The sequence below is a fragment of the Mus caroli genome, unplaced genomic scaffold (assembly GCF_978045245.1).
Source record: "Mus caroli unplaced genomic scaffold, Mus_caroli_1 scaffold_9, whole genome shotgun sequence".
NCBI classification, from domain to species: Eukaryota; Metazoa; Chordata; class Mammalia; order Rodentia; family Muridae; genus Mus; species Mus caroli.
Window position 1 is genome coordinate 93,149,876 of NW_028227264.1, and position 26,366 is coordinate 93,176,241.

The following is a 26,366-nucleotide window of genomic DNA, read 5'->3' on the forward strand; positions in this document are numbered from 1 at the left end:
TCTGACAGCAGGTAGGTGTGTCTCACAGCAGGTGAGTGTGTCTCAAAACAAGTGGGTGTGTCTCATAGCAAGTGGGTGTGTCTCAAAGCAAGTGGGTGTGTCTCAAAGCAAGTGGAAGAGTCTCAAAGCAAGTGGGTGTATCTCACAGCAAGTGGGTGTGTCTCACAGCAAGTGGAAGGGTCTCAAAGCAACTGGGTGTGTCTCACAGCAAGTGAGTTTGTCTTACAGCAAGTGGGTGTGTCTCACAGCAAGTAAGTGTGTCTCAGCAAGTGGGTGTGTCTCACAGCAAGTGGGTATGTCTCATAGAACAGCTCTGCTGTAAACCCAATGGCTCATAAACATTCTTTAAAATCCTGTGCTTCAAACTCTTCCATAGAATCTCTACTTTCTGAGCAGAAGAAAACAGCCTAATTTTATGGTGTTGTTTGCTCTTTAGGAGTCATAAGAATTAGACTTACTGATCTCTGGGTTGGCAGAGAGTGCTTCAAGATACACAGTACAGGAGCTAGAGAGATGGCTCAGTGGTTAAGAGTTCAATTCCCAACACCCACATGGCAGCTCATATAGGGTTTGCTTTAGACCTGAGATAATTCTTCCTCCTCTGTAAGCCCAGTTCCAAGAGATCTGACACAGACATCCATGTAGGCAGAACACCAGTGCACACAAAAAAATAAATAAGTCATTAAAAATATGCTGTACAAATTGGATAAGTTTCATGCTTTGTTTTTTTTAAAGGCCAATTACTTGCTGGGCTTTCTCTTTGCAAGCCTTCCTCCTAAGTCAGCTCGCTGTTCTTTCCCTTAATTCAACTCTCTTGAAACTAATCCTCATACTGCAGACTGGAACTTAAAGGGAAAAGATATGTGAGCTTAATCTTTACTGGGAAAATTTTTCATGGTGGTAATTAATACTGGACCTCAAGGTCTCCTACCAGTGAAGGGCAAAGTGGCCCTGTCCTCCCTACCACTCCAGTAACCGCAAATATTTGTCTGTGGCCTAAGGCAAGTTGGGAGGTCCTTTTGAGGTCTATTTGTTTGGTAGCCAGGAACTCCCCACCAGGGAAACGGCTAGTTAGAAGCTTGTTTTCAAACCTTCAGCAGGACATTTGGTTGCTCCTGATAAAGTCTGAAGAAAAAGAAAGAAAGAACATTCTAGTGTTGTTTGTGTTATAGAAGTCTCCCAGTTTGCACACTTACATTGAAAAGAAGGCTCATGTAACTGTGGTTTTCTGTAGCAAAATAGATAGATAGATAGATAGATAGATAGATAGATAGATAGATAATATCACTTTTAATATACTTGATTTAAAAGAATACCTCTCTTGTCCCACCTCATAGAAGAAATTCCCTTTTCATTTTCACTACAGATTTCCGCATTAGTATCCTTTGATGTCATAGTTAAGTGGCCAAGGCAAAGAAGAATCTAAAAGCTTTATTCTGATTGCACTGAATGGAGGAAGCCAGACCAAGCAAAAGCCTAGGAGGTCAAGAAATAAAACCCCCACCCGGAGGTGTCAGAGTTTCCCTGTACTTCAGGAAAAGGGGATAGCTTCTACTATTCTGACACTGAGCATGTCTTCCTAACCCAACAAACTGTAGAGAACAAACTCTGCAACTTGTTCAAAGGAAAAAAAAAAAAAAAAAAAAAAAAACCTCTCAAGTAGAATCCTCAACCCTTCAGAGAGGAAGGGAAGCAGAGCCTAGAAGGACTAACAAGAGGAGAATTGCATTTACACGTGCAGACTGACGTATGGAAATCAGATGATTTTATATTTTTTTTCTCTTGTCTCATTCCTAACATTGCACGAGTTACAATATCCTAACAGTTCCAGCTCTGAAATGACTTTGACTCACCAAGGATTATCGGCTCTAAGATTTAGCAAAAAAAAAAAAAAAAAAAAGTAACTACCTAAGCCAGTTGTTCTCAGGTCCTAGACGTAGACAACTCAAGATTGTGATCCTAGAGAGTAGAAACAAAAATGGCGGGCCTTAGGGTTGCCTCTGCTCACTGGTGATTACTAGTCGGACACTGCCAAGCCTCAGCATGGGAAGGAAATCTAGATTCCAGTGGCTGGGCTGAGGAGACATAGAGGGATGTGGAGAAAAGGAAAGGCTGCTACCACTCACGAGGTTACTAGAGAGAGGAGGGGTGCACCTAAGAGAAAAACTGGAGATCAGGGCAAAGGTTGACTTGGACTTTTGGCTGCATTCCAAATGGGATGTGTGTACCCTAAACCTCAACAACAGTGGAGGAAGCACCTCCAGAAAGCTACAACTGAACACTTCTGAGTAGTTCCACACAGTGGGAAATAGTTGGTCTTCCCAGTACACAGAATGAGAGACAGCATCCTTCAGAGTTGTTACAAGGATCTCAGAAAGCTCTAGTGGTGGAGCTAAGAGAGCCCTAGACTACAGATGGCACAGGATTCGTTATACCAAACATGAAAGAGAATGTTTCTGGGGAGATGGCTCGGTGGGTAAGAGTGCTTGCTTTGCAAATGTGGGGATCTGAGTTTGAATCCCCAGCACCCATGTATAAAGCAAGGCAAGGCTGCATGTGCATATAACTCCAACATTGAGAGAAGAGACCAGGAGATTTGGGACGCTCACAAGTCATCCAACCTTGTCAAAATGGTGAGCTTTTCCTTCAGTGAGAGACCTTGTTTCAAGGCAATAATGCAGAGAGTAAAAGATGAAGACATCCACTGTCCTGCTCTGGCCTCTATACACACACACACACACACACACACACACACACACACACACACTCACACTCAAGGTAATAATTTATCCCACACAAACTAATTTTACATCACATTTAAGTCTAACCCATTTTAGAGACATACATAAAAACCTACCAAGTAACAATCTGAAATTCACAATGCCTAATCTCTAAACAAAAATTATCAAATTATATATATATATATATAAAATTATAATTATATATATATAAAGTGGCTCCAAACCAGGAGAAAAGTTAATAGAAATATACCCAGCCAAAGAACCCACAGCCAGTAGAATCAGCCGACAAGGGCATCAAGCAACTGTTGTAAGTATACTACACATGTTCAAGACAACATGAACATGTTGAAGAGAACCACGGCATACATGAAAAACATTAAAATGGCAATTCTTGAAATGAAACACACAGTGTCCAAAATGAAAAATCACACATGCTGCATAAAAAAAGAGATTATGCAGTTCAGAAAAAAAAAAAAAAGATGCCACCAATAGGAACTCTAAAAGAATGAGAGCAGAGGCAAAGGAGATTGATCAAAATAATAAAAGACTATTGAACCATGGGAGAAGATCGGGTGTTCAGAGATTCGTGCAATGAGAGTCTCAAAGTAGCAGAAGGCAAAAAAAAAAAAAAAAAAAAAAAAACTTTTCCAAGCAAGGTGACAGTTGTCAATCTACAGACCTAAGAAGACTCACCTCAATGAGTCTCGGGTGAAAAAAGACAGAATGAGATTGCTGACACTGCCAACAGAATTCATACAAGAAAAGGTGGCCATTTCTGGCCCATATACCACCTGTAGACCTTAAAAACAATATTAAGGAAGTCTCAAGAACCTCACTAGTGAGTTCACATTGTTGTATTTTATAAAAAAGAGAGTCAGGATTTGTTTTGTAGAGCCAGGTATGGTGAGATGGGAGGGTTGCCTTGGTGAGCCCATGCTGGGCATCCCTTCCCCTGAGGTACCAGTCATACGATGGATATGATATAGAATAGAGTTTATTTAGGGCATGGGAAAGGGGGTTGGGAAGAGACTAGAGAAAGAGGCAGAGACAGAGACAGACAGAGACACAGACAGACAGAGACAGAGAGAGGAGAAGCTGGCCAGGAGCACTTGGAGAGAGTGGGTAAGAGGGAAGGGAGAGACGGGGAGTGGGGTAAGGGAGAGAAGAGAGTCAGGGAGAGAGAAGGGTCAGAGATAGTAACAGATCGAGGAGTGGCCAAACAGCCCCTTTATAAAAGTAATCCAGGCCTACCAGGCTTGCCAGGTAACTGTTGGGCGGAGTTTAGAAGGAATGCCAACACAGATCACATACAAACCAACCTGAAACAGACCATCAGCCCAAGTATAAGAGCTTAAACCCACAAAATTTGTTTTTTAAAAAGTTTATATGACCCAGGGTTGAATCAAATATTTCATAGATGAGATTCGAGAAGCACCAACTACAAAAGAAAAATGCAAGTTACACTTTAAAAAAAATTAAAAAGATGTTGCTTTTAAAGCACTTACGAAAATAAGTGCCTGGCTGAGAGGATTTGAAAGTCTAATGCCTGAATATGTGTTTACATGGAATAATTCATGAAAGTCATAACTCAAGAATAATAACAAAACTGGGCGAGAGCTTTGGATAGACACTAAATCAAAGGAATGTGCCCAACCATGATAAGACACTTAATCCTGCCAGCCAACGGAAAAATGAATTAAAATCATACAAGATATTGTTCGTATTCACTATAAAGGCTACAGTGAAGATGACTGGTAAAACCAAGTATCGACAAGGACGTGTGGCAGCTAAAGCTTTTCCTTATGCACCCATAGCAGGGATACAGAAGGACTTTACCTAAAGCAAGACTTTATCTGAAGCCTGGAAGTTCCTCACCCACAGGCACTTCATTCACCACACCCCCTAGCCAGCTTTCCTCAGGAGAAGCAATGCCTTATGTTCTCTTATGACTTCCGTGTGACACTTCAATGTGTAACTCCCCCTCCCCCAATACCTCTCAACTAATGAATGAATATTCCCCTATTTCTTTCTTGTTTCTCTTTCCTCCTCCCAATTTCTTTCTTGAAACCTAACTGCACCCTCATTCCCTCTGAAAGTATTCTGCATTCAGTAGGGTGTGGCAGCTCAGACCTTTTAGTTCCAGTCTATCTATGTAGTTCCAGGCTAGCCAGGGATACACAGTGAGACTCTGTCTCAAAATAAACAACAGAAAACTATTCTGTATCCAGACAAACTAGGCAAGGTTTCCAGTCTTTTTCCCTCCTTTAGACTAGCATCTAACTTTTTATTTCTTTGGGCTTTGATAGTAAAAAATGAATAAGAGAGAGAGAGAGAGAGAGAGAGAGAGAGAGAGAGAGAGAGAGGGAGGGAGGGAGGGAGGGAGGGAGGGAGGGAGGAAGGAAGGAAGGAAGGAAGGAAGGAAGGAAGGAAGGAAGGAAGGAAGGAAGGGAAAGGAAAATTTCTATTCTATTCCATTCATCCCTGACCCTTTCTTATATATTTCTTCCTGGCTCTTCTCTTTCCATCTCAGCTCCTCTTCTCTTGACCCACCCCTCCCCCAGCTGCCTCTGCCTGGCTTCTTCTCTTATCATGTTAATTCTCCAGAAGGAAGACTCCAGTCTCTTGGTCATCTATTTTCACTCTCTAAATAACTGGAGTTAGCTGAATTTGGACTCCATCAACCTGGGTTCAGGCATTAGTTGAGTCCCAGCTACATGACCCTGAACAAGTTAGCATTTTCTCAGAGTTACTCTATCTGAAAGATGAGAATAAATAATACCATACCCTAGGTGTACTTTAAGGATAAAATGAGATTTAAAAGGAGGGGGGGTGAGGAAGGAAGGAAGCTGTTGATAATTAAAAGTCATTGTCAAGCATGTCTGGGTTTTAACAAATACGTATTTACAATATGGCTTAAGCTTTTGCTGTGCGAGGAGAGGAACTCCTCGGTGTCCATAGAGCTCATAGTCTAGAGAAAAATACAAACAATTAAACAAATTAAGAAATGAGCATGGTAAGTCCGGAAGTCTTGAAATAGGACGGACATCTAAGGTGGGCTCTTGATGAGGAGGGACAAGAAAGCCAACTTCCTGAATAAACTGTTATAGGAGATGAGACCTGTAAGACAGGGTGAGTTGGCCAAGTCACAGGGTAGGTAACAGGTGACCAGGACAGAGGGATGTGTTCCAGGTGAGGAGCAGATTTGGAAGGGAGCTTTCTAGGGACAGGATGAGCTTCACTCTGGGAGAGAAGGGCAGGTGCAAACCATGAGGTCATCCGTACATTCCCGTCATAGAGCAAGCAACTAGAAGATCCTGATGAGCCAGGATGTGAGCCAAGCCTGCGCTAAAGAACACAGGTCATCCATGTCAAAGCGCTACCCAGGTAGATGGATAGAATCTGAGGGGTTTGTCAGTAAGTCCTAGACATTGACTGGCGTTCACTGATTGGCCTGTGTCTCAAAGAAAGCAAGGTGCCCAGGGAAACACTGTGTACCAGTCATTTTATTTGTTAAGAGTAGTGATTTTTTTGAAGACATCTTTACATTTGATACTTTTTGTTTATATATATATAAACATATTTGTTATATATATAAGCATATAAACATTTTTGTATATATATATGTGTGTGTGTGTATATATATGTATATATATATATATATATATATACCCTTCATGGCTTTCTCGTGTGCAACACAGGAATGAGTATTATCAGTTTTTCCAAGGATACAGTCAATCCCATCCACTATTAGTATAACAAGTAGAAGTCGGAGACAGCATATGCTCTCTTTCCTAATCCTACAGAGCAGGAGTGGATAACTACAAAGGTGTAAGTGGGATTAGTGGGGAAAATTCTTAAATGGGAGCTTCTGGTTCTTACTGTCGCTGAGCTGCTGACTGATCGTGTAAAGCACTCTGAGCTTTGCAGGACTAGATCATCAGCCCTAAGGACTCCGCTGCCAGAGTCCTTTGATTCTGACTTCTGACTTAAAGGAATCGCTAGCATTCCATATGGATGGGGGGACTTGGGGGCATTTGTTTCCAGCGCAATCTTTGTTTTTACTTTGCTCCTCTGCTGTTTTCTTGTCCCTCCCGTCGGTCCTGTCTTTCTCCTTCCCTTTGAAGATACTTAAGAAGGGCCCTTTCATCACGCTAAAACCGTAAATATGCCCTTGAAACACGCAAAGAAGCTTTTGTGTACTTCCAACGGGAGGTTATTATCGGACAAGTAAGTCACTTGAGTGCACGGCATTCCTCAGCCCGCTCCACGGAGGGCTTTATGGGGTTATATTGTCCTATCTCCGCAGATAAGACTCTCCCACTCTAAAAGGTGGGTTATCAGATGAAGCGGGGTGCCTCACGCTTCAGGGGTGTAAGCCAAAGGTTTCGGGTGCTGCCCAAAAGTCAGACATACTTCTCCAAGACAAGTAGGTGCTTCACCGAGAGTGTTACAGTCAAGGACAAACGTTCTAAAATTAAACCAACCAGCTGTTCAACTGCAGACGCCCACGTGCCAATTCTGCCGTCCTCGCCTTATCTAGCCTTTCAGAACGCCCACTCTCTGCAAGGCTTTTGTCAAGCCCGAAACTTCACAGGCTTTCCAAGAGGAACCCTACCCACCAAGGCAGAATCCTGTTGTGGGGCAGAGGAGGGCACCTCTCCTTCTCTCACAGAGCATATGCTCTCTGCGTCTTTCAATTGGATGCCAAAACCTTCATCTGGCTTCAGAAGGCAATGGCATGTAGCCTTCCTCATTGATGTTAAAGAATATTAACGGTTGTGTGTGTGGATGGAGAAATGGTTCCTGGGTGTGGCTCTAATCGAGGGCCCAGGTTCACCTGCGAGCATGTAATATGTCAGGTTGCTCCAGGGGATCAGACATTTCTGACCCTCACAGGTATCCATACTCAAGTTCGTGTGTATTCCCCACACACAAGCACATGATTAAAAATAGGATAAATCTTTTTTTTTTTTTAAAGGAAGAAAAACGTTTGTTTTTCATGTCTTTTTTTATTTACTAACTGCAACCAGGCTCTTGGTTTTATTATAAGACTTTCAACTGCATGTGATAGCATATGCCTGTAGTCCTACTCCTTGGTCAGCCGAAGCAGGAAGGTGACACTGAGCTGGAAAGAAGTCTGGGTTTACATAGTGAAACTTCATCTCGAAAATCCAAAAAGCCTGTAAAGCAGTAGTGGCATATGCCTTTAACCAGAATATTTAAGAGACAGACGACCTAGGTGGATCTCTGAGTTTGAGGCCAGCCTGATCCACAGAGTGTTCCAAGATAGCCATGGAAACACAGAGAAGCCCTGTCTTGAAAAAGACCAAGAGAAGAAGGAAAGAAAGAAAGAAAGAAAGAAAGAGAAAGAAAGAAAGAAAAGAGAAAACCACCAATTCCAACAACAAACCAAATAACAAAAACATTCCAACATGTTATTCCTACTAATTTATATTTTAAAAAGTGCTAGCCCATATGCAATTTTAACATTTTGTTTTATGAAAGTTAAGTTTACTAGGGTTCGCCGGGTGTGGTAGCGCACGCCTTTAATCCCAGCACTCGGGAGGCAGAGGCAGGTGGATTTCTGAGTTCAAGGCCAGCCTGGTCTACAAAGTGAGTTCCAGGACAGCCAGGGCTATACAGAGAAACCCTGTCTCGAAAAACCAAAAGAAAAAAAAATAAAGTTTACTAGGGTTTTATCCTTAACTTTTCAATCAGGGTAGATAAAAAAAAAAAAAGTGAGGTTCACCCTCACTTGAAATAACTAAATACCAGACAAGATTTGTGAAGCAGTAGTTGTCATGATCTAAGGCATGGGCACCAAGAAGTCACACCAAGCGACAGATCTCACATAGGATGTTTATTGGGGAAAGGGTATACAGAGGCTGCCTCTCAACGAGGGTGGAGGGAAAAGGGGAGCAAAGAGACGGGGGACTGGCTGTTTATCTGAAGATGTAGCGAGGATCTGCTACCCGTGCCGACAGTAGGAATGTCCTATCTTGGCAGCTGTGATAATGTATCCTGCTGTTGCTGGGTCCCTGGGGCAGGTGGTGAAGATGTCTGATTGCTAACAACAGTTTCAAGGCCATCGGACATCAGGTGGGGCAGGACAATGATGCTTGAGGGTAGGCCCTGAGATCACCTCTCTGACTGTCTGGAGAAAGTGACCGGATGCTGATGCAGGAAGAGGGAGCATAGATGGAGCCTGATGGAGTCTCTGAGTTCAGAACCTGTGAGAAGTAAAAAAGAACGGTGAGAGTCCAGGAAGGTCAAGGCAGCAGGATCTTACGAGGATGTAGTTCCAGAAAGGAAACAGACTTCCAAAGGTCGTTCTCAAAGCTTCAGCAGAGAATTGATCAACACGTAGGGGATAAAACTATCACTGGGTGTGGTGCCTCACATCTATAATCCTAACACTTGGGACACAGGGGCTGAGGCAGGAGGATTGTCCTAGTTCAAGGCCAGCTTGGGTTATACCACGAGTTTCAGGCTAGCTTGTACTATAGAGTAAGCCCTGTTTCAGTGCTACCACTGGTTATAATTGTAACTGTAATACAATTACATTTCAAAACAAAAGCTACTACCCACACTACAGAAGGCACTTTCCCCACAAAGAGCAGAGGAAACAGTATCTACAAGTCACAGGGGCTATGTAGAACCAGCATGGATCTTGTAATTCACTAGTAGAGTAGCTAGTGGGGTTTCATCACCACTGTAGAGGGGTAGAATGTGTCCAATACTGTCTTAGTCACTGTTCTATTGCTGTGAAAAGAGAGCTTGACCAATGCTTACAAAGGAAAGCATTTAATTGGGAGCTTCCTTACAGTTTCAGAGGGTTAGACCACAACCTTCATAGCAGGTAGGAAGGCAGGCAGGCAGGAATAGCATTGGAGCAGTAGCTGAGAGCTACATCCTGATCCACAGACAGGAGACAGAGATGCGTGGGAGAGAGTCTGGACCTAGCATTGGCGTTTGAAACCTCAAAGCCTACCTCTAGTGACATACTTCCTCCAACAAGGCCACACCTCCTAATCCTTCCTAAATGGTTCCCTAGCTGGGAACTAAATATTCAAATATATGAGCCTTTTGGGGCATTCTCATTCAAATCGCCACATGTAGTAACAAGTGTATGGGGCGTATCTAACAAAACTTAAAAGTAAGCCTCAAAAGGATCCAGCTTGTGTCACGTAGCTTGGTTGCATCTCAGGAGAAAGCTCAGGAATACCTGAGAGAAGGGATCCGAGAAGCTCAACAAAACACAAGAAAAATACCCAAAGCCACATCATAAACTAACTTGTTTAAAGACCAATAGTAAAATGAAAAATCTTAAAAACCAATCAGAGCAAACACAGTGTGTGGAGAGGAACAGGTATGGGGGTGAGAAGGCTTCTGCCTTCATCATGCAAGCCAGACAGCAGAGGTGGAATCTAAAGAAACAGAAAGAAACAATCAACACTTAGAATTCTATACCCAGCAAAACTTCCTTCAGAATGAAGATGGAATGGAGATTTTGTAGACTTAGAAAGGCCTCCCTCACCCCAAGAAAATCCATCACTGGCAAATTTGCATTTCCAAGGAAATGTTAAAGGGCCCTCTTCAGATTTAAAAAAAAAAAAAAAAAAAACTCAACAACAATAAACTCCGATACTACATCATTATCTAGAGGTACAAAAAGGAGAAAATGTCAAAAATGGAAAATGTAAAAAATTTGGTTTTATTTTTAAATTTTCCTTAATGAGGGCTGTCTTTTTAATGCAAAGGTATCAACATGTTTTGGAGGTTATAATATAATTTGTGGAGAACCAAAATGCATAACAGCAGTAACACAAAGGGTTAGGGAATAGGAATGTATTGCTATAATTTTATTATACCATAGTTGAGCTGGTATATGTGACCATCCTGATTAGGTTTTAGTTGACAATACAAGCGAAAGGTAGCTTGATAGTAAAGTCCCTGTCTAGCGTACGAAAAGCACTGGGATCATTCCCTAGAACTGAAGGAAAATATGTATCTTATAAAGCAATCATTTTTCAAAAAGTTCAATATTTGAACAAAAAGGAGTTAAATAAGTTTCTGGGCTCATCAGTCTAACAGAAGACAGCAAAGGAAAGAGAGTGAAATATAAAACAATAGGTTCTGTAGTATAAAACAGTAGAATGAAATAAGCTAAAACACAGTTTCATCAACAATCACATTAAGGTATAAATATCCTTACTATAGGCATAGACTGTTATATTGAATTAGACGTGTCAAAAGGTCAGTTGAGCTGTCTACAAGAATCCTGCTTAACTATGAGATCCAACTAAAGTAAAGGATAGCATAAGATATATTTCTAAAGGAATGGAGCAGATAATAAAGTAGACTTCAGGCCAAAGATCATTATTAGAGTTAAAGAGAAACAGTTCGTATTGATAACGGAGTTCATTATAAGAATATAACAATCTTAACTATTTATGAACCCCAAAACAGTGAACTACATAAAGCAGAAGTCTCACATACACAGAGACATAGACATGATGGTTGTTATAGTTGGAAGGTCATGGCCCTTTCAAGGAATTTTTATCAAGGTTGATCATATACTGAACCATACATACATAACACACATGCCAATAAATGTGACGTGGCATCATATATATGGTCTCCAACCACAAGAGAGTTAAATTAGAAAACCAATAACAAGGAAGACATCTTTTGAACATATAAAAACCCCTTATATGCTATAGAAGAGAGGGAAGCCATAAAGTCATTATGAAATGCAACACATATTTTGCATAGATATTCAGGGTGCATGTGATTCACATTATATGTATGTAGTTTTATCAGAATGCACATTATGTATATCAAATCATCAAAGACTGAGTCAACAGGAGGTTTTTAAGAACAACTCACTTTCCTAGCTCTAAATCTAGTCCCTGCTTGACTGCTCTTTTTAAAATGAAATTTGAGGAACAGCTTGTTCATTCGTTAGTTTGTCTAACAGTCGTTATGAAGTGCTATCCTGTGCTCGGGACTATGGGGCAGGCAGAGATGCCATAGCTGTTAACCAAACAAGGACCCAACTCTCTGAATGCTCAGTCTAATGTATACAGACAGGCAATAGGACACCAACAATGAACCCCTGAGCAAGTGCCATCCTGGAGGAACAGCCAAGGGGGCATCACAGGGTGGGTGACCAAGGAGGACTTAAAGCATTCCCAAGATACCCGCTGAAAAGTGCTTTCCGTTTTTAATGTGATAACCATTTCTGAAAGGCAGACTGATTCTCTCTCTCTCTCTCTCTCTCTCTCTCTCTCTCTCTCTCTCTCTCTCTCTCTCTCTCTCTGTCTCTGTCTCTGTCTCTCTCTCTCCCCCTCCCTTTCTCCCTGTTCCCTCTCTCCCTCCCCTTCTCCCTCCCAGCTGCCTACACAATAAACGTGAAGTACGGGGCAATATGTAAGACACTTTTGGAAGAACGCCATCACCACCATGCACCTGATGCTTATTTAGCGCTTATTCTGTTCACTCTGCTTGAAACAATTCCCAGTTCAAAGCATAAAAAAAGACATAGCAGGCTGCTCTTACTCATTCTCAATACACTGCCTCATTTAGGGCTGATTTGCTTGTTTGCTTGCTTGCTTGCTTGTTTGTTTGTAAGAGACAAGGGGTTTGTGTTTTGGCTTAGGGTACAAGAAGATAAAATCCACCAGGGTGGGCAAAGTTTGGCAGCAGGAGAAAGAGGCTGCTGGTCACACTGTATCGGCTGCCAAGGTATCATAGGCTGTTCAAGTGCAGGGCCCATCCCTAGTTACCACCTTCCTCCAACTAAGTCTTGCAGATGTGAAAGTTCCAGAAAACAAAGAGAAGCTAGCCCGTTCAGGGCTCTTTAAGGATTGCTTCCTAACACTAGGGCATAAGAAGAACATAAGAAGAACCTGAGCTGAGAATCCACAGCCACAGGTGTCATGTTAGGGATCCCAGCCTCATAAGACTCAGGCAAGCCCAGAGTGCTGGCACGTGCCTTTAATCCCACCACTCAGGTGGCAGAGACAGGTGGATCTCTGTGAGTTCAAGGCCAGCCTGGTCTACATGGTGAGCTCCCAGGACCATCAGAACTACATAGTGATACTCTGTCTTGAAAAACAAATAAACAAAAGAGAAGGAGAGAGGTCAGGCAAGACCAGGGGAAAGGGTCCAAGACTCACTGGGAAGGACAGTTTTAAATGATGCGTTTTTTCTTTGCTCCACTGGTTTTACTTGGAAGTTAGGACAAGGCTATGGACGTCCACATCTCAGTGTTGTTCATTGTATTTGGTTACACAGGGAAGGAAACAGCTTCATTGCCTAACAATAGCAGCCTCACTAAATAAATTATGTCATCCGTAAGATGGCATTCTAAGCAGGTTTGTTTTTAAACCTTATGGCAGGGCCCTGAGTCTCACTCTCTCTTCTGCATCCGAATCGGGCTCACTGAAGGTCAGATTGCTCAGCCAAGCTTGCAGAGTTGCTGATGTCGTTGGCTTGAGAGAGGGCTCAAGAATTTGCTTTTCTAACAAATTCCCCCAAGGACTACACTTTCAGAACTACTGATACAGAGGCTTGGACGAATACTCACCAACCGTACAGATTTTTTTTTTTCACTCTGCACTGGAGTTTAGGGGGAAAGATCTTTTATTGAGTTCATGTTCCTGGTTGTCTTTGGTGAAACATAGAGTGGGCCCTTAATTGTCTTCTGAAGTTTGAATGGCATACTTTTCTGTAATAAGCAGAATGTGGGTAACTAAAGCGCAATAAAATTTCTTCACTTAAGGAAAAAGAATCATGAGGCACTGGACATTGGCTCCAACAGTCTTGCTCAGGAGACCTTGCTCCTGGCTCTACAAGTGCCCCTGTTGGGAGTATGTATTCAGAAGCAACTAAAGGCAGATCAATAACAGGCGTGCCCATGGGCACCTACCCTCTTCCTGGGGACAAAACAAGAAGAGGCTTCTGGGAAATGGAAGGCTTCCACAGTGCCTCTCCTCTCTCCAGTCATGACACACAGGGTTCTTCTGGGTGGGGACCCAAGGGCCACCTGCCAGGACTTTTTGCAGCATCTGGATTGGCTCCCTCTCTGCTTCCTGATACAGGCTAGATCCCCTTCCCAGAGTATCAGATTAAGGTGTCTCCTCTCTGGGAAAAACAAAAAAAGATTTCATGGTTTAAATTCCCACTCCCCTTTGTGTCTGTGGCACTGTGCTGTCTCCTTTCCAGCACGCAGCCTCGGGGGTCATGATGTCCCTTCCCGGCTGATATCAGCGTGCCAACAGTGGAGTCATGCACACCCAGCACAGAGCCGCCATTCAGCCGCCCTGGGCAGGGTTCAGGAAGCAAAAGGGCCTCTAAGTTTCCCCAAACCTTGACAGATCTTCCCGCCCCCCCAACCCCCACCCCTGTGTGCCGGTGCTAAACAACTCTCAGGGTGAAAGCGGTGGGGTGGGGAGAGGGAGTCGGGGTAAATGTCAAGGGTAAGCACGTGGCCGGAACAGAGCGCAAACAGCTGCCACCAATATCCAGGAAAAGGAAGGGTGGGCAGACAGGACAGAGCACACTACCAGCTCCTCAGTGGGCACTGCTTGCCCAGCTCCAGCCTGTCTATGCCTGCGTGAAGAGATAACAGAAATGCTGGTGTCTGGGGATGACGTGTGGAAAACCGGTCTCATTTACAGTTTTCTCCCTGATGTCTCCAGCTTTGGAGAGTTTTCTTTGTTCAGACTTTCAAAAATATGAAATGAGTTAATCCATCTTTAAAAAGCAAACGTCGTTCCTTCTACGGCGACGACTCTCAATTAGGCGACATAGAATTTGTTGGGAATTTCAATTTCCCTCTGCGTCATTTTGCAAACAACTTTACATGTGGGTAGAAATGGGCCACAATCCTTTTAAGATGAAACTGGTCTTGGTTTGAGATGCTTAGAAGTAACTAGACCTGCATACACCGGATAGTTAGCAAATGCAGCCTGTTTCTCCCGTCCTTTCTTACCCTTTTGATACTGCACTGTGGAACTCAGCACCGGGTCTCCACAGAGAGAGGCTGCTCGGAATCTTGCTATTACTCAGGTGCAGAGGATAATTTTGTAATTAAGTCACTTACCAAAAGATGCATTAAACAAAGCGCCAGGGTGGTTCTTGTGACACTGCGACTATTCCCCAAGACGTTTTCAGTCTATCCTGGGAAGACAATGGATCAATAAACAGCTATAAGAAGACTTTCAGGTACTAAGTACTGGTACTGTAGATACTGTTTATTGTGTAGGTACTGTAAGTACTAACAATAAAGAACTATAAATAGACTGTCAGGCCCTAAATACCAGTACTATAAGTACTAAAAAGATAGACTGTCAGGTACTAAGTACAAGTGCTATAAGTACTAAGGACCAAAATTAGGCAGGGCCATTGAAAGACTGTGTTTTATTCTGAAGAAAATGGGTCTTTGGCAGGGCGGAGAGGAGGACAGATGGTTAAGCAAGAGTGTGGAGTAATTCAGCTTCCTTTTTTTTATAATGGAAATCACTCTGCCTAGTGTATAAAGGCCAAGTGTCTATGGAATCCTGAGCCAGGCACGGATATATCTTATTGAGAGCAGCTTTATCCTCATAAGCATGGAGACATGGCTCTCCAGAGTGGATTCCTGCCTTTTCAGGTGTTTGCTATAAAATACGTTTTCCTTTCTTTCTTTCTTCCTTCCTTTCTTTCTTCCTTCCTCTCTCTCTCTCTTCCTTCCTTTCTTTCTTGTGGTGGTAGTGTGTGTGTGTGTGTGTGTGTTGGGGGGGTGGTTCTCTGTGCAGCCCTGGTTATCCCTGAACTTGTTCTGTAGAACAGGTTGGCCTTGAATTCAAAGATCCACCTGCCTCTGCCTCCCAGAGCTGTGATTAAAAGGTTATGACCCCAAGCCCAGCCTTTTTTTTTTTAATTTACAGTGGTTTTTGTTGTTGTTGTTGTTGTTTTAATGTGTGTGTGTTTGCTTGCACATATACACATGTCTTTTTTAAGGAATGCTTTAGATACAAAAATTTCATTTTAGAAATGGACTTTTGGGGGGTTGGAGAGAAGGCCCAGCAATTAAAAGTATGTGTTGTTCTTGTAGAGGACCCGAGTTCAGGTCCCCACATCCACATGGTGGCTCACAAACATCTGTAACTCCAGTGTCAGGGGACCCAACCCCTTTTCAGGACTCCACAAGCACCAGACATTTCCCCTAAGTGGTAGTTTTTCTGAAGCCTACATTTGATAATTATTTTTGCGCTACTTGGTTACCAAAATATCTCTGCTTTTTTTTTATTTTTTAATTATTGTTGTTAGAGTTTTTAAGTCCTTACAGCCCAGAAAATACTCAGTGCCTCAACACACCTAATGGCCCAAGATGGCCTGAGATTTTATTCTATATCTTTATAAAACCCATGTAATAAGCATGTATTCTAAATACCATTTCATGTTATATCCTTCTTCAGAATCTCTTCTCTCCCTTGGCTTCCATTGGCTGTCCCCTCCTACCAACCTTGCTTCTCCAGGTGACAGGAAAGTTGGGGACTGGGTAGCAGCCATGCCTGAGACACTATATGACCCCTGTGTACTGCAGAGACTCGCACATGGCCGAGGTTTCTACCCTGCTGATCCTTCCTCTCACTGATTTCCTTCCCAAAACTTCAGCATCCATCCGTAACCTACACAATAGAAGCAGCCTCACTAGCATAGTGTCTTTAACTGGAGCAGAGCGCAATCAGGCAGCTTGACCAGAAACTTTTCTCCTTACACTTGGACTTAAATGACTTCTGAAATCAACCCGCCCACAAAGGCAGCGCGTTGACTGTCTGTAGGGATGCTCCTTTTGAAAGTGCCACAAACACAGAAGGCAGTTCCAGAAAAGGACAACCAAGAATATTCGTGTAATAGCAAAAATGATTAGGTCTTTGGAAGGGTCAAAGTTCACTCAGAAATACAAGGTCGCCCTGGGTCATGACTTTATAGTTGCTTCCCAACTAGTCCTCCTATTTGATTTCTGACGATTTAGATATTTGTTTACTAAAGTGGTAGGCATCCAACCCAGGGCCTCCCTTGTGCTAAGCACACATTCAGCTACAATTCCTGCCCTTACTGTGTACAATCTGTTCTGCTCTGGGAAGTGACACTACCTCTTTAGAACATGGAGTGATTCAAATCGGATGCGTAGCTAGACCCTCCCATTGGCTCCTTGCAATGAGCCCACCACAGCCTTCCAAGGCCTCCGGTTCTGCATATCTGTCTGCCATTTGTTTTCTGGTCTCCCAGCCACTCTTCCCTTGGTCACTGGTCTCCAGTCACACTGACCTTTCTAGTTTGGTTTTGACACAGGGTCTCTATGTTTCTTTGGCTGGTCTTGAACTCTTGGCTCACATGATCCTCCTGCCTCACTCCTATTTTGCCACCATGCCTGGGCTATTGTTCTGCCCCAAAATGCGTCAAGCTTGGCTTTGCTGCAGGGCCCTGGAAGCTGGCTGTTTCCTCTGCCCAGAATCTCTTCCCACGATCTCTGCCACGGCCACCTTCATCTCAAGAGCCAAAGCTTTGTTGGTTGTACACCATTCCCATCTGGACTCGAACAGGCAGCACACCTGTGCCTTAAAATAACAGGGTGGCCCTTCTCCAGGTGTGATCAAGTTCTAAAAGCCCCTGGTTATCTTATCACTCGCCGATAATGAAAGGTATAAATCAAACCACGACTACACCGTGCAAACAATCCAGGGCGTGCCCACTAGCCTGTACTCACACACACATGGTGTTTTCTTCTCTTCTCAGGTTATTTTCAGAGCCCTGTCACCACCATACGACATAGAAAACCCTTACAGTGCCAAAGTGCAGGAGCAGCTGAAGATCACCAACCTCCGAGTGCGGCTGCTCAAGCGACAGTCCTGCCCTTGTCAGATAAACGACTTGAACGCAAAGCCTCACCATTTTATGCACTACGCAGTCTATGACTTCATCGTCAAGGGCAGCTGCTTCTGCAACGGCCACGCTGACCAGTGCTTACCTGTGGAGGGCTTCAGACCCATCAAGGCCCCAGGAGCGTTCCACGTGGTAGGCAAAACCAACCGGAAATTACCTTCGGTTTTGGGGACTATAGTCTTAAATTCCCTGGCTTCCCTCACGGCACTTCTGGTTTCCTTCTCTGCTAGCACCACCCTCCCACCCCCCAGCTCTCTCCTCACCCCAAAAGTACTATTCACTTGTGTTTGAAATGTCAATTTTTGGAATTGTACTCAAGTATGATAACTAGATTCCTTAGAAATATCTTTTTTTTTTTTTTAATGCTGTGACTGTTGGATCTAAAGTATAAAGTAAGCAGTACTGAGAACTTGGCAAGATCCTGTTTACAGCATTCTCACACACACTAGCCACCTGTGGTGGTAACGAGGAACCATTGTTGAGATTATGGAAAACAAGATCCTCGATGCATCTGGTGGCTTTGCTGTTCAGCCATAAGATGAATAGCAGTTCTCTGTGAGGAGTGGCCTGAACCCCCTTTACCCAGCAGCAGAGTTAACCTCCTCTACTTCTGCATTCACAGAACACAAATGCCCTTCCCTCCCTTTCCCTGCAAATGTGCTCACCCCACAATGCCGCCTTTGGTCTCCCGTGGTCTCCCGTGGAGAGCTCACTTCCCAGTGAGCTGGGCCTGTGTTTTCAGGATATCCATATCCGCAGGACCCAGCGCATCCCCTGAGCTAGAAGCAGGCGCTCAGCAAGTAAATATCAGAGCACAGGTAGAAAAGGGGTTCACTGTGACGTTTTTCACACCTGCTGTGTCCTTATTTACACTTTTTTATTAGTCAGCCCTCCTCCTCCATTCTACCCCACCCCCACCTGTTTCCCCCTCGCCTTCCCCCTAAAAGCCCCTTTCATGTCACATTTATTCTATTTACCCTCTCTTCAGAATTTTTTCCTCTACAAATAGAATCCTTTCTACGCTCCTGTCATACATATGTGCATATCCATATATTGTCTGTATGCATGCATATATGAATATAAACCTAGATTCTGCACACGAGAGAAAGCATGTTGTTACTAGCTTTATGAGCGTGGCTTATTTCGTTTAACATCACGATCTCTGCTTCCATCCATTTTCCTGCAAACGTCATACTCTCATGCTTTACAGGGGAGTAGAATTCCATGGTGTCTGGGAGCTTTGGTCTCCTTACCTAGACAGTTGCAGATGGTCTTCCAGGCTGCTCTTCTCTCCTGGCTATCCGAATCCTGAATGCACTCAATTCTTTAATTTCATACGCTGGCAAGCCTAGCAAAGGAAACCACAGCAGCAGCAGCAACAAACCAAACGGTAGACCTTTACATTAAGAAGGCTGAGTAACTTGGGCACGGGGATGTCGGCTTGAAATCCTAGCACTCTGGAGGCTGAGCCAGGAATGTTGCAAGTTCAAGGTCAGCCTGGGCTACAAAGTGAGACCTTGTCTCAAAACAAAACAAAACAACTCAGAGTATCTATGTAGCATCGCAGAAAGGGTAGATTGTAGAGTTTCTTCTTAATCCTGGTCCTAATGTAGGACAGACTATCAGAGATCATGGACTGGTTCCCGAGCAGGACACTGTGTGCTAATAGGGCTGAGTTGCTGGGGCACAAGGCATCATGGGTAAGGTAACTCAGATGACTAGGACAGGATAGAAACAATTACTTCTAAAAGTGAATTTAGTGGCCCCCAAACTGAAAAAAAGGGGATGCAGCTTTCCTGTAGCCAGTACCTTCTAGTTTCTAGGCAGTGAAAGATCTTTAAAGTAACACTGCTACAAATGAAGAGTGGAATAGTTTTATTTATCTCAGTTAATTTTCTTCAGGTATGATTCAAAGAAAAACGACCCAGATGCTCTGAGACAAGTGTCCACTCTGGCAGGGATGCCCAACTTTTTGGCTTCTCTCAGCCAAATGCTGTCTTCTGCAAAGTTCATACTTGAGACCTGCACAGTCAACTTCACAAGACAGGGGTGGGGAGGTGGGGGGGGGAGTTCATAATATTTTAAGCCCCCCCCCTTTTTTTTTTACTTTTGTGCTGGGTCGTATTTATAGGTGTAGCAGAATACATGCTGCCTATAGGCTACGGGGTGGGGGGGGAGGGGCGGGCACTAGAAAATGTGTGTGAGGGAGAATGTTCATGCATATCTGTCACTAAATCCTGGTAAATTATGGGAAGGTCCACAGGCCCTTGGCTCCCTCAGCTGACTTGCCATCCAAGTGATGCAAGAATACTTCAGAATGGAATCCTGAGCAGAAGGACAGACGCTAGCTTTGCCTCCCCTAGCACATGACACAGAAGAGAGACTCAATGAGTGTTTATAGAATAAACAACCTTTTAAACAATGGAGTTTCTCACTGGGCTTCATGGCACATGCCTTTAGTCCAGCCACAGCATTTAGGAAGCAGAGGCAGGCAGGTCCATGTGAGTTCAAGGCCAGTCTGGTCTACACAGCCAGTTCTAGGAGAGCCAGGGCTACATGAAGAAACCTTGTCTTGGAAAGTCAAAACCAACCAACAGAACAAACAACTGAACATCTCTTACTGCCCAGACTAACTTGCCAGAGCAGTGGTTCCCTGTGCATGCATTAGAAAACGGTATTTCTTTTTCTTTTAGATAAGTCATCTGGCTGTAAACTTTCAAAGGTTTAGTAAACCTTCCTCAAAGAAACCTTCTACAAGATTGTCTTCATTCTGTTGGAATCCATCCAGAAAAAAATTACTCAAACTTAACAGACGTTTTTATAGAAACCTTAAAGTAAGATGATTCTAGACGATATTCCCACAGCAAGAGAATCACCCAGAGATAAAAGGGAGCAGAGTAAATGAATAGGGAAGATCACATAGTGAGTATCTGTCCATGCCAAAGGGATGCCGGAGTGAGAGGTTCTCATTCCATAGAGAGATCCTGGGGGTGGAGACCGAGTTTAATCCATAGTCTTGGGCTACTTTGAAGTTGAAAATGGAAGTTGAAGATTTCATTTGAAAATGGTCCTAGTTTCTGGTGTCTCTGAGTTTCTGCTGCAGTGCGGAAACCCATTTATTTACCTTAACTAAGCCTGTGTCTGTCTGGGCCAGGCCAGGCTAGGTCAAACTGGAGTCTAACCAGGGCAAGTGGCAGAGACTGTCAGTGCCCAGGGATCTGGTGTCGCAAGCATCCCTGCCCCGTCTTTAAGAACAGAACAATCCATAAGTAGTCTATAATGAAATGGATAGATATATATGCTTAGGTGCAATTTTATCTTTTACCTATTATTTTCTGGATCGTGAAGACTCGGTGGGGAATCCTGAGTGTCACTTATCTGAAACACCTGAGATCGGAAATACTTGGGATTTGGGAAAGTTCACAGACACGTAATTAGGTTATGCCAATGGAGTTCGAATCCAAACGTGAAATGTATTTGTAATTGACTCAGACCTTATACACAGAGTGTGAGGATCCTTTAACAGGTTAGCTCCAGCCCATCCATGCTTTGCCTCCAATCCGTCACGGAGATCACATGGGTGGAAATTTACACTTGCGTTATCTTACAGTTGCAGAGAAAGTCCTGATTTGAGATTTCAGAATTTTGGATTAGGGGTGTTTAACTCGTTTTAAATTTGGAAGCATGGACTGAGGCGATGGCTTGGTGTTTGCTGAGTAAGCATGAAGTGGGCCTGAGTTTTGGTCCCTAGAGCCCAGGTGAAAAGCCAGGTTCCAGGCATGCATGTTCCTATAGCCCTGTCAGAGGGAGGAGTAGAGACAGGAGGGTCCTGGACCTCACTGGCCAGGCAACCCAGAGAATTGCTGAGCTCCAGGTTTGGTTAGAGACTCTGCCTCAAAAATAAATAAATAAATAAATAAATAAATAAATAAGCAAGCAAGCTAGAGAGCAACTGGGGAAGACACCCACTGTTGATCTCTGACCGCCACATGCTTGTACACACAAGAACATGTACACCACACACATGCAAATCCTAAGTCTGGAAACGGTTGTCTCCTTTGATTTGCTGAGTTCACATTCTTAGGTTGCTCAGCTGAGCAAAAGGCACATTAGAAGAAAAACTCTTGACCTTGGTGACACATAGCCACAGGCTAATTGTCTCTCCATGGGTGTGTGTGTGTGTGAACACCACTTATTATACAAATGTGACATAAAACAACTGGATTAATAACTTACAAGTTTGGAATGACCTCCGGCTGGAACTCAAGAGATCCACCTGCCTCTGCCTCCCAAACACTTGGAAGAAAGGCATGCCCCACCACTGCCAGGTGAAATGCTATTCCTTTAGAGGTCACCTTATTGTTCATAAAAGTGTGAGTCTCGGGCCTGGAGAGATGGCTCAGCAGTTAAGACCAGTGGCTGTTCTTCCACAGGACCCAGGTTCAATTCCCAGCACCTACATGGCAGCTCACAAGTGTCTGTAACTTCAGTTCCAGGGGTCTGACACCCCAACACAGACGTACATGCAGCCAAAACACCAGTGCACATAACTATAAAAATAAATAAATCCTTGTAACTAAGTGCCTCTCTTCAGAACATTGTTTTTTCTCCATTGGAGTGGATTGTAGGCAATGCAAATCCTTAGACTCTTATCTCTGACCAACTGAACCAGAAACCCTGCAGACAGGACCCTAGCGTCTGTTAAGAGGAAAGGATTTTCAGGTGATTTGGATATTTGCTGAGGTCTAAGGCCACTGGCTTAAAGACTAAGCTGATTCACGTAGAACAATTTCTGTGCCTAGAATGAGTCACTATAACAAAGTCAGATTTTCTAGGCTAGAATTCCTTTTATTACGTTTTTTTTAATTAGGTTTATTTTATTTTATGTGCATGAGTGCTTTGCCTGCACGCAGGTATGTGCATCACATGGATGCCTGTTGGATCCCCTGACTGGCTCTCTGGATGGTTGTGAAACACCACGTGGATACTGGGACTCAAACCCCAGTCTTCCACAAGTGCAGTAGATGCTTCTCTGCCTCTGAGCCATCTCTCCAGCCCCTTGGCTAGAATTCTTTTTTTTTTTTTTTTTTTTTTTTTTTTTGGTTTTTCGAGACAGGGTTTCTCTGTATAGCCCTGGCTGTCCTGGAACTCACTCTGTAGACCAGGCTGGCCTCGAACTCAGAAATCCGCCTGCCTCTGCCTCCCAAGTGCTGGGATTAAAGGCGTGCGCCACCACGCCCGGCTTTAGAATTCTTAATGGAGGATGGGAGTGGATTGGACAAGTTAATGAAAATGATACATGTTCTATGTCTAAACTGTGTAAGACTATAAGGTCATTCTCTGTCTTTAGTAGAAATATTCCAATAGGCAGCTCCAAGTGACTTTCAAAAAGAATACCACCTCCTCCCACTTCCTGGGTCCACTCCATCTACCTCACTCCACTTCCGGGATCCTCTCTATACACCTCCCCCCACTTCCTGGATTCACCCAATCCACCTCCCCCACCACTTACTGGATCAACCCCATCCACCTCCCCCCACTTCTCGATCCACGCCATCCACCTCCTCCCACTTCCTGGATCCACTCCATCTACCTCACCCCACTTCCAGGATCCTCTCTATCCACCTCCCCCCACTTCCCGGATTCACCCAATCCACCTCCTCCCACTTCCTGGATCCACTCCATCTAGCCTTCATCCACTGCATTTCCCTCAACAGTTCCTTTCTCTGGAAGGCAGAGCATTGCAGTGACTAGTCACGAGCCTCGCCTCGCAGAGCACCAACCAACCAGACACAAGTATGACTCAATACCGTATTTACCAAGTCACTCGGTTACAGAGACCGAGTGACTTGGTAAATACGGTATTGAGTCTCTCATATACAGTAAGGATAAGATCTGCTTTCATAGCTACTGGGAGGATTAAAAAGTATGATGGTTTCAGGCTTGGTGTTACATGTCTGTGACCCCAGCCCTCGGGAGGCTGAGGCAGGAGGATTCCAAGTTTGAGGTCAGGCTGAGCTACGTGCGGAAATGCAGTCTCAGGAAAATGAATGCAAACCGAAATAGCCAGCTGTGTCCTCACTAGGGTAAACACTTTCTTCGCTGTTCTTAGCGCATCGCAGGATCTCAGCCACCTCTGCTGTTTTTCCCACAACACTTCTTCCCAGTGAGGATGAAAATAAATCTAAGCGTATGTGCTGCTTGACATGTTTACAAGGCCAGGGGTTTTGTGGCACGGGAAACTGTACTTTGGCTCTAGCCTGCTGAGAGCCCAGAAATTAGGTGACGTTTTCCGAAGGTTTCTTCTCTCCGCAGCTGTGGAGGCTAATTTGGTTCCTGTTTCTTCTAGCAGCTGGTGGTTTTACAGCTGGTGGATGATGGATGGTAATAAAAAGGAACGTGGAACTTTTTTTTTTTAACTGAAATATCCAATCCACTGGATAAAACCAGAAACCTTTGAGAACCATGGAGAATTTTTTAAAGTGCCATGAGCTATGCTTGTTAGGGTGGATTTAAACTTCATAATGAGAAACTCATTTTAAAAGAGGGTCAGTATTTTGACTGATTTATTCTAAATTTAAGAGTGAACGCTGAGATTTGGGGAACCATGCACTTCACTGGGTCTGTGGAGGTATGTTTGAGACTCATTCACGAGGTTTTATTTCAATACACTTCTCTCTCTCTCTCTCTCTCTCTCTCTCTCCTCTCTCTCTCTCTCTCTCTCTCTCTTGCAATTGAATATAAGCACTGGCTGTTACACAGAAACCTGGATGGGTTCTCTTCCCAGCACCTACATGGCTGCTTACAACAGTCTATGACTCTAGTCCCAAGGGATCCAATACCCTCATCTGATCTCTTCAGGCCCCAGTCACACATGTGGTTCACATACCTATGTGATACGTGTAGGCAAAACACTCATACACACAAAATTAAGAGGAAAAAAATGAATAAAAAGAAAATGTTGTCTGTAAAATATGTTATGCGAGATATATGTTATGTTATGCCATATATATAGTTTTCTGATTATATATGTGTATATATGTATGTATATGTATATTATCAGAAAACCTTTTAATCTTTAAGGTCTTATGGAAAAGAACAGAAAGTTTAAAACAGTATGTTATTAAATGAGATGACTGAGTTGAGATTTTTTTTTAAATCTGTTTTTATTTTACAGTAAGATACATAGCCATATTTGGAAGTGAACATCTGTAAGTTTGTTTTAGATCTTAGCATAGAAAAAAAAAACCTACCATGAACTATAAAGACTAACATTTACCACTTATTAAATACTGTAGTGTAGCAAGCTGGGCTATCATGCTGACAAGCTACTGAGTTTAACCTTCACAACAGCTGTACAATGTGTCCTTCCCATTTCTTTCAAGAAGAGAAACCAAAGTGTGGAGACGTTTATTGCCTTCCCAAAAGCTAGTAAGGGGGCAGCCACACTCAACATACCTGCCAATCAATCTCCAAGGCTCATCCTCTTCCTGTTATTCCAGGAAAGCCAAGCATCCAGCTAGGGTTAGCTGGCTAAGAGCAGAGCACAGAAGGGAGGGAGGTTGAGAGGGAAACAGGGATGAAGACAGGGTCAAGAGATGGATTAGGACAATGCACCGCAGAATAAACCTAGCGAGGTTGGAAGTGAGGACACAAGAGAACAGAGAGGTTAAGTGCTCTGTGATGCTCTTCCCATGCGCATCCCACGTGGTGCTCGACGTAGATTTATATGTCTGTTCTGAAGGCGGAGGTCCAAATGTGGAAGAGGGCTTTCCTTCCTGAAGTCACAATCACAGAGCATTATTCAGACTCAGGTTCTTTATACTGTTTCCTGTCTCCTGACTGACGTGGACCTTGCCATATATACAGACTGGCCTCAAACTCACAAAGCTCTGCCTTTGCCTCCCAAGTGCTGGGATTAAAAGTTTGCACCACCACGTGAGCCAAATTAAAAAAAAAAAAGTTTTATTGAAAGGATTCTTATAGGAATAGGAAGTCTATCCATGCTATCTACATTTAAACATGGAACCCTAAATTAGCATTGATCTTTCTTTTCCATTCATTCATTCATTTATTCATTAACCAGGGAAATAGTCCAAAGGAAAGGAAATTTAGAAAGACACAGAGGAAGAGTGTAAGTGGTAACTTTGGATAATCTACAAAGTAAATAATTTATGCCTGGCTGTCTTTTAGAGGCTAGGGTAACCTCTCAGTTCATTAGGAGGAGGGGTTTCTGGTTCTAATAGCCTTTCCTTCCATCTGTGGTTCTAAGTCATTTTTTTATTTTCTGCTGACAAAAAGCTAGAGCCACCCACTTGTTTCATTTGTCACCCAAAGATATGGATGAATAGGTAATCCTGTCACCAGCATGAATGATCAAGACGTATTCCTAACATTGATACAGAAAGCTTTCCCATTTTGCCCAGCTAGTGTGAGACTGTTCCCTCTCTCCCTGTCTCCCTGTCTCCCTCTCCCCCTCCCCCTTCCCCCTTCTCTCTCTTTTACATCCCAGTGGCTGCCCCCTCATCTCCCCCTCACAGAGTCCCTGCCCCCAGCCCCCAGCCCCTTCTCCTGAGAGGGTGGGGATGTCTTAACTTTCTTGTTTCAGCACCCTTGCCTTATGAGACAGCTTCGCCCAGCCGTCCCTTAACACCCAGTAGCCACTCCAAGTGATGACTGATTACGAAG

At 43.6% G+C, this 26,366-nt stretch overlaps 1 protein-coding gene and 1 long non-coding RNA gene across 2 annotated transcripts in view; one reads left to right on the forward strand and one right to left on the reverse strand.

Moving 5' to 3' along the window:
• Nucleotides 1-26,366, forward strand: part of Ntn4 (netrin 4) — a 110,046-nt gene that overhangs the window by 25,277 nt on the left and 58,403 nt on the right. Inside the window, exon 3 of the mRNA XM_021174419.3 lies at nucleotides 17,532-17,810. Coding sequence (XP_021030078.1) covers nucleotides 17,532-17,810 — 279 coding nt within the window. The remainder of the gene's footprint in view (nucleotides 1-17,531; nucleotides 17,811-26,366) is intronic.
• Nucleotides 8,676-19,046, reverse strand: LOC110303330 (uncharacterized). The gene is made up of 3 exons (XR_002378916.2): nucleotides 18,932-19,046; nucleotides 14,851-14,927; nucleotides 8,676-8,971 (listed from the first exon to the last, which is right to left on the reverse strand). It is a non-coding gene; the product is annotated as an uncharacterized LOC110303330 (long non-coding RNA).